Here is a 14,044-nt window from a genome sequence, read left to right on the forward strand (position 1 = left end):
CTGCCATTTCTGAAGGATAGTAGAGGCTGCTCTAGTTAGTCATGGCCTTCGAACTGATAGCCCCGCCCCATAAAAGAGAAATTCATACAACTTCTCTAGTACTAACAACTGCTCTTGTATTTCAGATTCATTTTGACGCAAGAAACAGAGTTCGAAGATTGACAAACCCGGAAATATTTGACGGTTATGCGTAGTACTTTATCAGCCGATCATATTGCCATCACATCAATAACATGACTTTAGAGACCTCTCCATAATCCATAACAGCTACGACCCCGTTCTTCAGTCCTCGAGCACAATTTCTATTTTTTCCAATATTTCCTTGCCAGGTTTTTTTTCTTCTATTTCTCTTAATCTATTGTCCAGATCTCAGATGGCTAGCCCAGTTCTCGATAAAGCTCATATAAGAGCTTGTCGGCGCGATCGACCCCTTTCACAAAAAGAGGGAGATGCCCAACCACTCATCAGCTAGTCAGGCAGGTCCTATTTACCCCTTTCCGCTTATCAGACTTTGGGAATGGTGCTCTGCATGCCGCATTGATGGCTTGGGCCGAACGCAGGCTCGCCTAGCTCGATTTCACTTCACACCAAGAAATCATGAAGAACCAGCCGCATCGCATGTTGACACAGAGACACGGGAGAACGAAAGACACAAATCATTCATATCTGAACTCAAGGCCCTTTGGTCTCAAAAGAGTTCAGAGTGTCTAGACCCTTCCAGAACACTTACAGCGATCAGCCCAAATGCGCGCATCGAAAAGGGCCTACCAATGGGAAACATCGAATGGGAAACGCTACGATGTGCATAACCCGTACGGGAAAGAGGATATCTTCTACAACAACTCTTGTCTTTTCAAATGGTAGATTACACCTGATCAGATTGTAGGTCATTGGGACTGGGCGAATCTTGTCGATAACCCTCATTGGTACGAAGCCGAGATATTGCCCGCTTTCGAAGACCACAATAATCTTCTCTTGGACCGAAGTCAAAAACGACTCGGAAGGACTTCTGGCATATCGACTTTACATCATGCTTTGCCCACGTCTTTGCCAAAGGCTTTGTCTAGAGCTTTCATGACATCGGGTCATCATAAAGTGGCGCATACCTAGGTACTACTAGTACCTCGTACATAGTGGGAGACGATTCAAGCTCGGACACATCGTCCAGTGATGATGGCATATTTGCCGGTGACATGGATGCTGGATATGTTGAAGGGCAGGACTCGGACCTTTCGAATAATGGCGATACTGGACCCATTCTGAATGAAGATGGGGACTTTCCTAACGACGAGTCTACTGGTTATGCCGAAGAGGAAAATGAGGGGTTTTCAGGTGAAACTGATACTGGATACACCGAAGATGAAGATTGTGGCTTCTCGGATCAGGGGGATGATGGATACTATAATGACGATGATTAGGGTTGTGTTCGTACTAGGACGCAGGTACTGATTTTGGAGGCGGCTAATGCTGCCAGTAATATTTTCAGAATATGAGCAATCGACGTGCAAGGAAGTAATTAAGTATGCTAAGAGATAATGGGGTTCAATTCGAGTTTGTTATTATCTTAGTAGTACAAGTATGTTTCCGCTCAAAGATAAAAAGAAGCTTGAATTGTGTACTTGGTACCTGAGCCCGGTCTTCCTGGAAAAGAGGCTTTCTCCAGTTATAGGTCACCCCCTTCAGTTACTAGGCCTCGAAAAAAGGGGTATCTGCCGAGAATATTGGACTACCGAAATATCCAGGCTTGGGTCCTTGGGTGATTGCGGGGAATCGTTGTGATCGGCAGAAGGCAGCAAAGATAATCGATCAGAACTTCTAGAATATGTGACAAAACAACGCTCAAAATGACATCTTCTGAGGTGTAATAGGAGGAGGGATTTTTGGCTATTTAAATAATATTTTTTTTTCCAACTGTTTATTATGTTTTTCCAGAGTATTTTTTGTTGACTTTCTGCTTTGGGAGCATCGCTTGTGCTCGGTCTTCCGCTTTCGGCGCTGCCGTGGATGACGCGGTGGTTGATTTCGGTTGCGAAGGATTCAATTCCATTCATTTCTCAATAGTTTCATTTTGTTTTGTTCACAATCGCTTTTGACTATATTCTTTCACTCAAATTGAGCTTGCTATTAGCTATTAACCGTTGGCTGTTGGCTGCTTGCTGTAACTGCCAGCCCCGCCATTGCCTCCCGCCTCGTCGACCTCCTTTTTCCGCTTGGCCGTCATCTGTGGAGACTCACCAGTCAAAGGGCCACGATCCGGTCCACCACGGCGCATCGGGCCACTTCCATATAATTTCTTCTTCCACCTTTGACTGGAATGGGTGTGCTCCCTCCAAGCATCGCGAGGAACGTGCCTGGAAGCCAGGACGCACTGCCAACCCGGACCGGCATTCAGAAACCACGAACTCACCAGGGTTGACTGTCCATGTGAAATCATGACCCAAGCGGGTGTCACCAGCGACGGGGCCCCCGATCAGACCACTGCCTCTTCTGCAAACTCTACGCCCAATACGCCTCAGCCGTCGGCTGCAGTCGCCCCGGAAGATGTCACCGGAGAGGGAAAGGGAAAGGAGAACATAACGCCCCAGGAGAGCAGCTCTGGGTCGACTGATGCAGTTCCACAGAAGCCGACAGAGGCACCGCTGGAGTTCGACGACTTTGGTTTACCAATTCGACCTCGCGCAAAACCCGAACCGGCTACCCCAGACCCCTCCGAAGGCAACGGCCGACCCCCCGCAGACTCCTCAGACCCAGAGCCAGCCGCAAGCCCTGCAACTGATTCGCCGCCAGAACAAGATGTCAATCAAGTAGGGCATACCAAGGGAAAGCCGGGGGCAACAGCTGGAAACGAGGAGCCAGAAAAACAAGCGTCAAAGCCAAACAAGGATCCTGAATCCCTGACGCCTGCAGATTCAGTCACACAAAAACCCGACCCTGAAGCCGCCGGAGCTGTCGCCTCCCCTCAAACGTCCACTTCGAAGCCCAAAAACGTCGAGTTCTCAGAATGGTCACACATGCGAATCGCTCAGCCCCACCAAGCGCACGACGATAGTGAAGAGGAGGAACCGGCGGATTGGAAAGCCATGCCGGCACTTGGAGAGTTCGACTACTACGACGACTATGGGAGGCTGATCGCCCGTGGCGCCCAGGAGGAGGGCAACGATGCGGTATACCAAGGGCTTGGAGGTGCTGGAAAGGGATACACTCGAGTTCAGCTCGACGAAGATGCCCAGTCTGCTACAAGTATGGATGAAGATACCAGCTATCTTTTCAAAGACTCAGCAGACACCTCAGCCGGTCTGGTTGGAGAAGAGCTCCGTGACTCTGTCAGCCAGCTCCAAGCCACAAAAGACCTTCTCAACGAGACCCAGAAGATCGCCTACGTGGGTGTGGTTCGTCTAGCAATCCACGAGATGAATCTTGGATTGTCAAAGCTTCCGGTCACGAGATCAACCCGCAAGACGCACCAAAAAGCTTCTGACTCCACGAGAAAATGGGGCCAGGCCATGATGGGCCGGTTGTATCTGCATATGGATATTAACTCGGCGGAGCAAATTATGATTGAGCAACTTGCAGAGCATGGAGTCCAACCTGGGGACCTCGTTCGCCCACTTATGCAAAACGCGCGTGTCAAAAACCCAATGGCCGAAGGCCCTCACAAGACTTCCTCCTCGGTATCATTATCATCTCCTACCTCCAAAGGAGACCCTCGTTCGCGTATGTCAGTTGAGACCGACACATCATCAGAACTGGGCTCCCCGCCACCATATGAAGCCCACGAAGACGATGAGCCTACGGAAGTCAAAACACCATCTCAAATGCCAACCTCCGACCGAATTGATATCGATCTCCGATGGACTGTCCTGTGTGATTTGTTTCTTGTTCTCATTGCGGACTCGGCGTATGATGCGCGGTCCCGGACCCTGTTGGAGCAAGTTGGCGAGTCTATGGATGTGACCTGGCTGCAAATATGTCGATTCGAGAAGCGCGTCACAGACGCCCTGGAAATGCAAGAGCAGACAGACAAAGAGAACTGGGATGAATCCGAGCATATGGAAGAGCGTCGCCAAAAGTCTCGGAAGACGAAATATATGGTGATGGGGTTGGCCACTGTTGGCGGTGGACTGGTAATCGGCTTATCTGCTGGGTTGCTGGCCCCTGTTATTGGAGCTGGTCTCGCTGCGGGATTAACGACCGTCGGTATTGGTGGAACCAGCACGTTTTTGGGTGGTCTTGGCGGCACTGCTTTGATTGCATCGAGTGCCACTCTTGGTGGGAGTGCCATTGGCTTGAGAGCTTCCCATCGCCGAACTGGCGCGGTTCAGACCTTTGAATACCGGCCTTTGCACAATAACAAGAAAGTCAATCTGATTGTGACAGTGTCCGGATGGATGACTGGCAAGGTTGACGATGTTCGATTACCTTACAGTACAATCGATCCCATCATGGGTGATATCTATTCCGTTCTGTGGGAGCCTGAGATGCTTCGAAGCATGGGTGACACAATCAATATTCTTGCGACAGAGGTAACATATTCTCCCAACACAATTCAAACCGCGCATGCAACTGACTCGCTTCTAGGCATTGGCCCAGGGTTTACAGCAGGTGCTGGGAAGTACTATTTTGATGGCACTGATGGCATCATTACAACTACCTCTTGTCCTGACCAAACTTGCCTACCTAATTGATAACCCGTGGACCGTTTCTTTGGCTCGTGCGCACTCGGCTGGGTTGGTCATGGCCGACTCTTTGGAAGATCGCAACCTGGGTAAACGACCCATCACATTACTTGGTTTTTCTTTGGGTGCACGAGTCATTTTTTCATGCCTCACGGAGCTAGCTAATAAGGGCTGCCACGGACTTATCCAGAATGTCTACCTCTTCGGATCACCAATCGTTGCAAGCAAGGATGAATACCTCAAAGCGCGCAGTGTGGTGTCTGGCCGTTTCGTAAACGGATATTCTACGAATGACTGGATTCTTGGCTATCTCTTCCGGGCAACCAGTGGTGGTATCATGCGTGTCTCCGGTCTTGCAGCTGTTGAGGGTATCCCAGGACTGGAGAACTTCAACTTGACCGAACTTGTCAATGGACATATGGATTACCGCGCCGCGATGCCTCGGATTCTTAGAGAGGTGGGCTGGGAAGTTTTAGGGGACGAGTTCGCAGAAATCGAAGACCCAGACCCCGAGAATCACGCCGAGCGCCAGCGAGAGCTGATTCGCGAGATCGATGAAGCTCGACGAGAAGCAGAGCTCAAGCCGGAGAAAAAGCGGTTCGGTCTCTTCAAGCGTGGCAAGATGGCCGAGAAGAAATCTTGGGAGACCTATGACGTTAACCAGAAAAATGCACCACACGATTCGATTGATAAGAGTGCGCCGGGCTCGGTGCTTTTCGATATTGAGGCTATTCGAGCCGAGTTGGCCTCGGAAGCCATCGAAGTTAAACAGCTGGAGTCTACTCTGCCTCCGATGAAACTAGATTTGAACCGTCCATCGGAGTCATCATTTACCCAACCTACCACCCCCACGGAGAAGAAAAAGGGCAAGGGCGCCGAATATGACGACCCCGTCTCCCTTCAACGAACGGCATCCGAGCCTAAGCTGAACACAGCCGCTGAACCCCCGGCTGCCCATGATTACTCGGCCACGCATAAAGAGGACGAAGTTGAAATGACGTTTGATACTTCTTATCACGACCCACCTCCACAGTACCAACACGATCCACCCTCCCGGCCCGAACTACGAACCTCTTCTACTATGCCTGCAATTGGCGCAACAGCTGTGGGCACAACAGCTGTGGGAGCTATGGCCCTAGAGCCGAATGCTTGGGCAGATCATGATGATTTTGGACACGGACATGGAGAAGAGGAGTTTTCGATGACTTTTGAATAATGAGGGAGGTTGGTTTCAGTTCCTGGGGATCTTTGCTCCTGGGGACTTTTTTTTTGTTCATTTTTAGAGGTGCATTGTTTTGCCTAGGTGCCCGAGATGTTTATAAATGTGCAGCTGTCATGTACAGAGAGGTAGCTCGAATAGCTCGAATAGCTTGAATTGGTTTAAGACAACTTGAAATATCAACTGGTGTCAAACGCTCCTCGGGGAGTGTCAACGAGTCTCCGCTGTGGGGCGCGGCTTTGTCGCGTCACGCGTTCTCCAATTCCCCTCTCACCACTCACCACTCACCACTCACCTTTCTTTCTTTCTTTGCTCGTCCATTTGCGAATCGGCGCTTGGCCCGCGACTTTCTTTTTCTTTGTTGGTTTTCTTTCAGATCCAATTCTCCTCCCCTTCGATTTTCCGATTGACGCCCCTATCACATTGTCGCATCGCAACCTCGTCGCTCCTTGTATACGATCTACCTGTCGATCTCCCCAGCCTCTTTGAAATCTCCAGAATTGCTTCTTTGTATAATGCACCTTCAACCTAAGCGCGATCCAAGCCATGCCTCGAACCGGTTAACACGCAATATTCGTGGACATCTACTTTCCACCTTCAACATGCCTCAGCAAGATGCCGCCGCGGAACGCAGCTCCAAGCCCGAGCCTGTCTCCGAAAGCAAAGCGCCTGGACCCGGGACAGATGATGAACCACTTAGCTCTGATGAGGATGAATTGCCCGTCGATTCTGACGAACTCCCGGCGCATGAGGATCGGTTCAAGGAAAGGACACTAATGGAGAAGCTGAATGCACCCTCGTCCCCCGCACCTGTACGGTCGGGAGCTTTTAGCTCACAGAGTCGAGCTGGATCGACCAGGAAAAACCCACTGCGGAGGACCTCCAGTATGATGGCGGGCGACGACGATGACCAGGAAGAAATCTTCTCGTCATGGCGATCCTCACAGAACAAGCGACTCAAGACCAAGACGTATCCGACGACCTCCTTCTCGAAAGTCCCGAGCTCAAGCGCACGCTCTGCTGCTTCCCCGCCTGACAATCGGTTCAAAGTACCAAGCACGTTTTCGAAGAAATCACCGAGCGCCGAGGAGAATGATACATCAGAACAGTCAGAATTGACAGAACTTTCCGAATCAGAAGCTGAGTCCAAACCGGCTATGGAAATCGACCAACCGACTTCTGATAACGACCATGTCGCGGTATCCTCTGACTTTATTGTACCTCCTCTACACCCCGACTCGAAATCCTCATTTGAAACAACACTCTCCAAAGATAATGAAGCAATGGCTCTAGACCCCTCGGGAGGTTCAGGCTCCAGCTCACCACTCAGCTCTGCGCCTTCGGATTTCATAGACCTACTCGAGGATGAAACTAATATGAAACCCCCTGCACCACGGAGGTGGTTGTGTCCAATGTGTAAAGAGGAGGTTGATCCAGATCTCCTTATCCTCTTTGAGTCCCAGCCGAACCAACGTGTTCGCGATCAACAGCAATTCTGCACATCACACAAACAAAATACGGCCAAAGCGGAATGGCAAGAACAGGGATATCCAGAGATCAATTGGGAAACCTTTGATCAGCGTATAAAGAAGTTTTTCCCCAAGTTGGAAAAAGTTCTGGCTCCAGAGCACCCGTCTTATTACCATAATATTCTGTCTACCATCATGAAAGATGGCAAGGCGCAGAACTTCCGCCTTACAATGGCGGGTGATGGCATTGAAACTATTTCGTGTGGATATTATGGGACGAAAGGAGCCGCGAAAATGTAAGCATGCGCCCTCTCGCACATCGATCTGTTTACTCAGGCAATACTAACCGTGCATTCTGTCACAGGCTACAAGCTGTCGTTGACCGCTTCTCTGCTACTTTGCGTCGCTTATCTGCCTCGGACAACATAATCAAAACGGCGGGTGTAGCTGGCTACGCCCAGTCCGTCCTCGTCCCCGAGCTTGCTCTATGTCTCGTCAAAGAAGACATGCGCGTCGATGATGATGCTGCACGCAAAATCCTGAGGGATAGCATTGATCTGGGCCAGAAGCTCAATCCTGCATTGGACGATGAGGTGCCCGTTCCGGCCGAAGATGAAATATTATAGTCTACGTATACCATGCCGTTGAACATTGTGGATATGTCTGCTCGATCTTGGATGGGTATGGATTTATTGGACTTAGCGATTGTATATGATAATCACCGTGATACCTCTTACGTTTCATTGTATCATTCATCAGCATAATGGAGTTTATATGTTTTCGGCCTTGTTTCATTGTTCTTTTTCAAAGATAACCGATAGTAGGTAGTAGCTGAACTGACACGACTGCTGGCTAAAAGTATAAATTCGACTCCTCACGGCCACTCTCTTAGGCTCTAACCAATATTTCATGGGAGCCGCCACTAGTCTTGATGACCCTAGCAGTTGCAGTTGACTCATCAGTGGCCGCAGACACTTCGGCTTCGGCTTTCTCTCCATCGACATAAACCTGTTCATTCTTGGAACCTGTGACCGGTACACAAACAACACCGCTGGTCCCAGTGGGAGTATCTATCTGAAGCTCGAAGCTATCATTGCCCTTCTTACTCCACGAGACTTTGATAGGGCCATGCGGTGTGCCAACCTGACCACGGGACCAGGTGAGACTACCTTCAGTAACAGGGCAAATTTCCCAGGTTTTGAAACCAGGGCCAGTGGGCTTGACGCCCAGGACGTAGTTACTCATGAGAGGCACGATACCTGTTGACCAACCATGCGCCATGGAGGTAAATCCATCCTCATAAGGAGATCCGTTCGGACCAATTCCTTCCCAGAATGTAATCTCAGGATCATGAGTCGACATCCACCCATAAAGACGCTTCAATTCCTCATAGGCAGATCCCGCAGCCCCTTGCGTAGCAAAGCGCGCAGCAAGCTCAAAGTAAGAAATGAAAGCGTACACGCGCTGCGAAAATCCAGCCTGAAGTGAATCATTGTCATAGAAGGCATTGCCGTAGGGGCGAGCGGTAGATTTGCCATAATAGCCTAGCAGGCTGGTAGCCAAGGACGAATTCACAGTGCCCGCAAGAACCGCTAGGCCGTTCCCATCTTGAGCGTGGACATCACAGATCGTGTTGCCAGGCTTGTCGGGGCAGGGTCCACCATCGTAGAATGCTCCAACAGAGGCATCCCAGTTTCTGGCCAACAGTCTTTTGTTGACTTCAATGGCTCGAGAAGTCCAGGTATCGCGGTCGGTACCATGGCCGAGTATGTTGGCCAACTTGGCTGCCGACTTCAATGCATGGGCGTAAAGGGCATTGTAGTATGTGATGACGCCGGAGCGAGGGAGGAATGCGTAGTCACCGTAGCCATTTGTCTTGTTAAGGAGGCCATCAGTCGAGGTAAGATCCTGGCCATAGTAATTATCCAGTGTCTTTCGCATCACGTCGTAGTATTGGGCCGCAAAGTCCGTATCGCCAGTATACATGACCATATCGACGGTGCAGACCACCCACCACATAGGATAATCATAAAGATTGAGGGTATAGTTATTGCTGTTTATAATGTCAAAACTGAACTCTCTGAATTCTGGAAATCCCGGAGTGAGTAACTTACATACTAGCTGGAGGAATCCAGCCATCATCCCTCTGGTGCTCTGCCAAATCCGCCAAAATATTGCGAACGGAGTCGGGATTATCATGCGACAGATACGAAGTAAGTGCAGCAACGCCAAGATCACCAACATAGGGATCTCTATCTCTTTTAGCCCCGTCGAAGAGAACTTCTTTGCCCTCCAATGTAGGTGTAGCCGAGTCTCTTGGATCGGTCTCGTTAGCGAGGAAAATATCAGTGCCCATATCAGCAGTGTACACGCCATCGAACCACCACTGCGTCAGATCCTTATCAGAGCATTCGAACCAGCCGGTAAAAGTATCTGGCGTTCCGAGATACCCGGACCATTCGAGTTCAATGTTTGATATGGATACCGATCCGTATGGTTGTGCGTACGGGGCATCATTTTCGAGGGCATCGAGCCAGATTTTCATGTATCTGAACCCATGAACCCCATCAGAGCATACTTTTGTATCATGTTGACAGCCAGTCTTGTCTTTCCATGTATATGGACCATTTGAGACGGCGATCTAGAAAGGAAATTAGAACGTGTACTTGGAATGCCTTCGATGGGGATAACTTACCTGGTCGGTGCCATTGGTAAGTTTTTGGCCCTAGAGCAGTGTTAATAGATTGGTAATACAATAAGGCGACTATCGAGCCCTCATAGAAGTGTCTGCATACCTCCGGCATATTATCCGATCTAGTAAAATCACTAGTATTGGTCAAAAACTGCTGGGTTTCCGAGAAAGCCAGCTTCAGGCCTGGAAATCCTTGTGAAGAATTGGTAGAACCAGCAAAGTTAATGGAAACTATTCCAACGACATTCTGTCCAAAATCCACCACCATCGACGGGACTTTGTCGTCACTTCCTTTACGTGTCAAGACTGTCGGAGACCCATGACTATCAAGCAAGCCACTTGGATTAACCACATAACCTGTGGTATTTGCCGACAGAATAGCCTTGGGCTTCACGATTGAGGTAGCTGGAGAGCGAACGTATTTGTGCCAATTGTTACCTCCTCCCAGTGCAATCTCCCGCTTGTCGAGGACGGCGGCATCACAGCCAATGCCAGCTGCAATTGTTGCAACAATTGCTGTTTTGAGAAATGAAACAGCCATTGTATATCAAAGCATGGTTTTCAATGTACATACTTCGCAAGGAGATTTGCTGCATTTAAACATAGACCGCAACTCTTCAGATGATCGGCTGGAGCCGAGGGTTCGATGCAACGTTTGGCTCTTTGACCTCGACCCAGTCCAATTTCCGTTCCATTCGTCTCATTTTCCGGGGTAATGAACACCGAGTTATGATGAAAGTATAGATGAATTTGGCTTCGCTTGTTTTGTCGTGTGCTAGTAGTCTTATCGTGGACGAGTCGAGATGTACTAGAATCGAGTTAAGAAATTCGATCGAGTCTCAAATAGAATCCTGGCATTCCAGATCTCAGCAATGTGTGCTACGAAATGTGATATTTATGTGTCAGTGTCTTTTCAATTTTAATAACTCCTAGATTATTCCGTCTCGACTGCTCTGATACTAGCACATACCCCGTGCCGACAACATGGGTGTCAGTGTACTCTGGTCCACTTTCAACTCAAATCCCCGTATTGTAGTCGCTAGTATTTGTCCCGAGATTTAATGGTCCAATGGTCCTCTAAAGCTTGAAGCTTATGCTTCTGCTACCTTCCTTCGGTATTTTGTCTAGGACAATTATGAAGTATATCGAGTCAACTATACAGCACGCTGCCCTCGGCCCAAAACAGAAGGTGGGTATCTTCTCCACTAGTGAGGGGGCGCTTAGTCATGCGATAACGCGATAAAGTGCGGAGAGCTCGAGACTCGACTGAGCAATGACATAGCAATTCCCCTCCTCAATCGTCCCGGGCTTATTTCTCTTTCTTTTTCCCAAATCATTTGAGAAAATGAGGGAGAAAGACATGCCGTACTCTGAGACAACGCCTCTGCTGGAGGTCCATGTCGCCCCGCGGCGGCAGCGGTACCCACATCATGCCCTTCGTCGCACCTGTACTTTCTTCCTCGGCACGCTTCTAGTGGTGGCCACCATTTTGTTCATGATCCCCGGTGCTATTCTGCCGCGGGGGCACGGCTCAATCTGGTCATATGCTCCCTGGTCCAACCCATACCCTCATGATGCCTGGCCGCAAGGCTTTGGTCTTCCATATGACCAGCTTCAGCAGGTCCTCATCAATACCCCTTCGGCAGCTAAGGCCCGTGAGTGGAGCGAGTATTATACTGCTGGTCCCCACCTGGCGGGAAAGAACTTCAGTCAGGCTCTTTGGACTCTGGAGAAATGGAAGGAATTTGGCGTCGAGGATACCACCCTTGCGACCTATGACATCTACCTCAACTACCCGCAAGATCACCGTCTAGCTCTTTTGAAGAAGTCTGGCAAAGACACCGAGGTCACTTTCGAAGCTACCTTGGAGGAAGATGTGCTGGAAGAAGATCCCACTTCCAGTTTGCCGGAAAGAGTCCCTGTTTTCCACGGATACTCGGCCAGCGGTAATGTCACTGCCCAATATGTGTATGCCAACTTCGGCTCCTATAAAGACTTCGAGGACCTTGTGAACGCAAATGTAACCTTGGAAGGTAAGATTGCCATCGTGAAATATGGTGAAATCTTCCGCGGTTTGAAGGTTAAGCGTGCGCAAGAGCTTGGCATGGTGGGTGTGGTGATCTATAGCGATCCTCAGGAGGATGGCGAAATCACGGAGGAGAATGGTTACGAGGCTTATCCGGATGGCCCTGCTCGCAACCCAAGTGCCATCCAGAGGGGTAGCACGCAGTTCCTGAGTATGTAATCTATCTTCCTTAATGGAAGGTGCTTGCCTAGCTAACTCTTCGGTCAGGTATCATGCCTGGTGATCCCACGACGCCGGGGTATCCCTCCAAGCCCGGCTGCGAACGCCAGGATCCGAATGGCTCTATTCCTTCCATCCCATCCCTGCCTATATCTTACAAGGAGGTCCTGCCTTTCCTCAAAGCTCTGAATGGACATGGCCCTAAGGCTTCGGACTTCAACAAGTACTGGCAGGGCGGCGGTCTAGGCTATAAAGGCGTGGAGTATAATATTGGACCTTCGCCTGAGGACGTGGTCATCAACCTTGACAACCAACAGGAGTATGTGACCACCCCACTGTGGAACGTCATCGGTGTCGTCAAGGGCCACATCGCCGACGAGGTCATCGTCCTTGGTAACCATCGCGATGCTTGGATTGCCGGCGGTGCGGGTGATCCCAACAGCGGATCCGCTGCCCTGAACGAGGTCATTCGCAGCTTTGGCGAGGCCATGAAAGCTGGATGGAAGCCACTGCGCACCATTGTCTTCGCTAGCTGGGATGGCGAGGAGTATGGCCTGCTCGGCTCTACTGAGTGGGTGGAAGAATACCTTCCTTGGTTGTCCAAGGCTAATGTCGCGTACCTGAACGTTGATGTCGCTGCGGCTGGCACAGACTTTAGCCCTCGTGCCGCGCCCCTTTTGAACAAAGTCATCTATGAGGTGACCGGCCTTGTGCAATCCCCTAACCAGACCGTGCCGGGTCAGACAGTCCGTGATGTTTGGAATGGTAAGATCGCGACCATGGGAAGTGGTAGTGATTTCACTGCCTTCCAAGACTTTGCCGGTATTGCTAGTCTCGACTTTGGATTCGGTCGTGGGGCCAACGACCCTGTCTACCACTATCACTCGAACTATGATAGCTTCGCGTGGATGGAGAAGTTTGGTGATAAAAATTGGGAGTACCATATTGCAACCACTAAGCTCTGGGCTCTTGCAGCTGCCCAGCTCATTGAGACACCGGTGATCTCCTTCAATGCCACTGACTATGCCCTTGGACTGGGCTCATATCTGAGCCGGGCTAAACCTTCAGCGGATCAACTTCACGACGGGCGACACTTTGACTTTTCCGGACTGGATTTGTCTATCATTGAGTTCCTGGAGGCCGCAAAGACATTCGATGCCTGGTCTGCGGATCTGAACACCAAGCTGGGCGAGCATATCCCGTGGTACCACTGGTGGAAGAAGGTCAGACTTCTCTTCCAGGTCCGGATTGCCAACAACAAGTATAAAGGTATCGAACGTGCGTTCCTCTACCAGCCGGGTCTTGATGGCCGTGATTGGTTCAAGCATGTCGTCTTTGCTCCGGGTATTTGGACTGGTTATTCGGGCGCCACATACCCCGGACTGGTGGAGAGCCTCGAGGCCGGAGATGTGGAGAATGCCAAGGTACGTGAACCTTTTTTTTTCATTCTATTTTCAACTTCCCACGTCTTTTGTCATATCGATTGAACTTGCTAACCATTTTTCTCTTCTCTCTACAGAAATGGAGTAAAATCATCCAAGAGCGGGTGGGAGCAGCAACCAAGCTGATCTCGTAAAGGTGATTCAAGTTTGATTTTAGTAAATACTTCAGAAGTACCTGTTATAAATGATACTACGTAGTCTTGCGGCGCTGCAGCGCAGTTGATCGAGAATGAAATCAAAAGAATTCACATGGCACACGTGAAACCCTATTTAATTGGGTCTTTCACCTTTCACCTTCAAG

At 49.9% G+C, this 14,044-nt stretch overlaps 5 protein-coding genes across 5 annotated transcripts; 4 read left to right on the forward strand and 1 right to left on the reverse strand.

The window, feature by feature from the left end:
* Positions 1 to 1,193: 1,193 nt before the first annotated feature.
* Positions 1,194 to 1,418, forward strand: N7481_001058 (uncharacterized protein; the record flags this gene model as incomplete). The annotated part of the gene is made up of 1 exon (XM_057260277.1): positions 1,194 to 1,418. One exon carries the CDS (start codon positions 1,194 to 1,196, stop codon positions 1,416 to 1,418), a length of 225 nt encoding a protein of 74 aa, XP_057128109.1.
* Positions 1,419 to 2,432: 1,014 nt separating this feature from the next.
* Positions 2,433 to 5,892, forward strand: N7481_001059 (TMCO4 family protein; the record flags this gene model as incomplete). Its single annotated transcript, XM_057260278.1, has 2 exons — positions 2,433 to 4,523; positions 4,579 to 5,892. The coding sequence occupies 2 exons, from the start codon at positions 2,433 to 2,435 to the stop codon at positions 5,890 to 5,892; spliced, it is 3,405 nt and encodes a 1,134-aa protein (XP_057128110.1).
* A 605-nt stretch (positions 5,893 to 6,497) lies between these two features.
* N7481_001060 (RTC4 family protein) lies at positions 6,498 to 7,990 on the forward strand (the record flags this gene model as incomplete). Its single annotated transcript, XM_057260279.1, has 2 exons — positions 6,498 to 7,660; positions 7,729 to 7,990. The coding sequence occupies 2 exons, from the start codon at positions 6,498 to 6,500 to the stop codon at positions 7,988 to 7,990; spliced, it is 1,425 nt and encodes a 474-aa protein (XP_057128111.1).
* A 262-nt stretch (positions 7,991 to 8,252) lies between these two features.
* Positions 8,253 to 10,597, reverse strand: N7481_001061 (uncharacterized protein; the record flags this gene model as incomplete). The annotated part of the gene is made up of 4 exons (XM_057260280.1): positions 8,253 to 9,417; positions 9,479 to 10,005; positions 10,060 to 10,089; positions 10,160 to 10,597. 4 exons carry the CDS (start codon positions 10,595 to 10,597, stop codon positions 8,253 to 8,255), a joined length of 2,160 nt encoding a protein of 719 aa, XP_057128112.1.
* Positions 10,598 to 11,401: 804 nt separating this feature from the next.
* N7481_001062 (M28 family metallopeptidase) lies at positions 11,402 to 13,877 on the forward strand (the record flags this gene model as incomplete). Its single annotated transcript, XM_057260281.1, has 3 exons — positions 11,402 to 12,293; positions 12,350 to 13,725; positions 13,821 to 13,877. The coding sequence occupies 3 exons, from the start codon at positions 11,402 to 11,404 to the stop codon at positions 13,875 to 13,877; spliced, it is 2,325 nt and encodes a 774-aa protein (XP_057128113.1).
* Between the last annotated feature and the right edge of the window lie 167 nt (positions 13,878 to 14,044).

This window comes from Penicillium waksmanii (genome assembly GCF_028829765.1).
Source record: "Penicillium waksmanii strain IBT 27052 chromosome Unknown utg000001l:1.0-4852451.0:1.0-4856178.0, whole genome shotgun sequence".
Taxonomy (NCBI): Eukaryota; Fungi; Ascomycota; class Eurotiomycetes; order Eurotiales; family Aspergillaceae; genus Penicillium; species Penicillium waksmanii.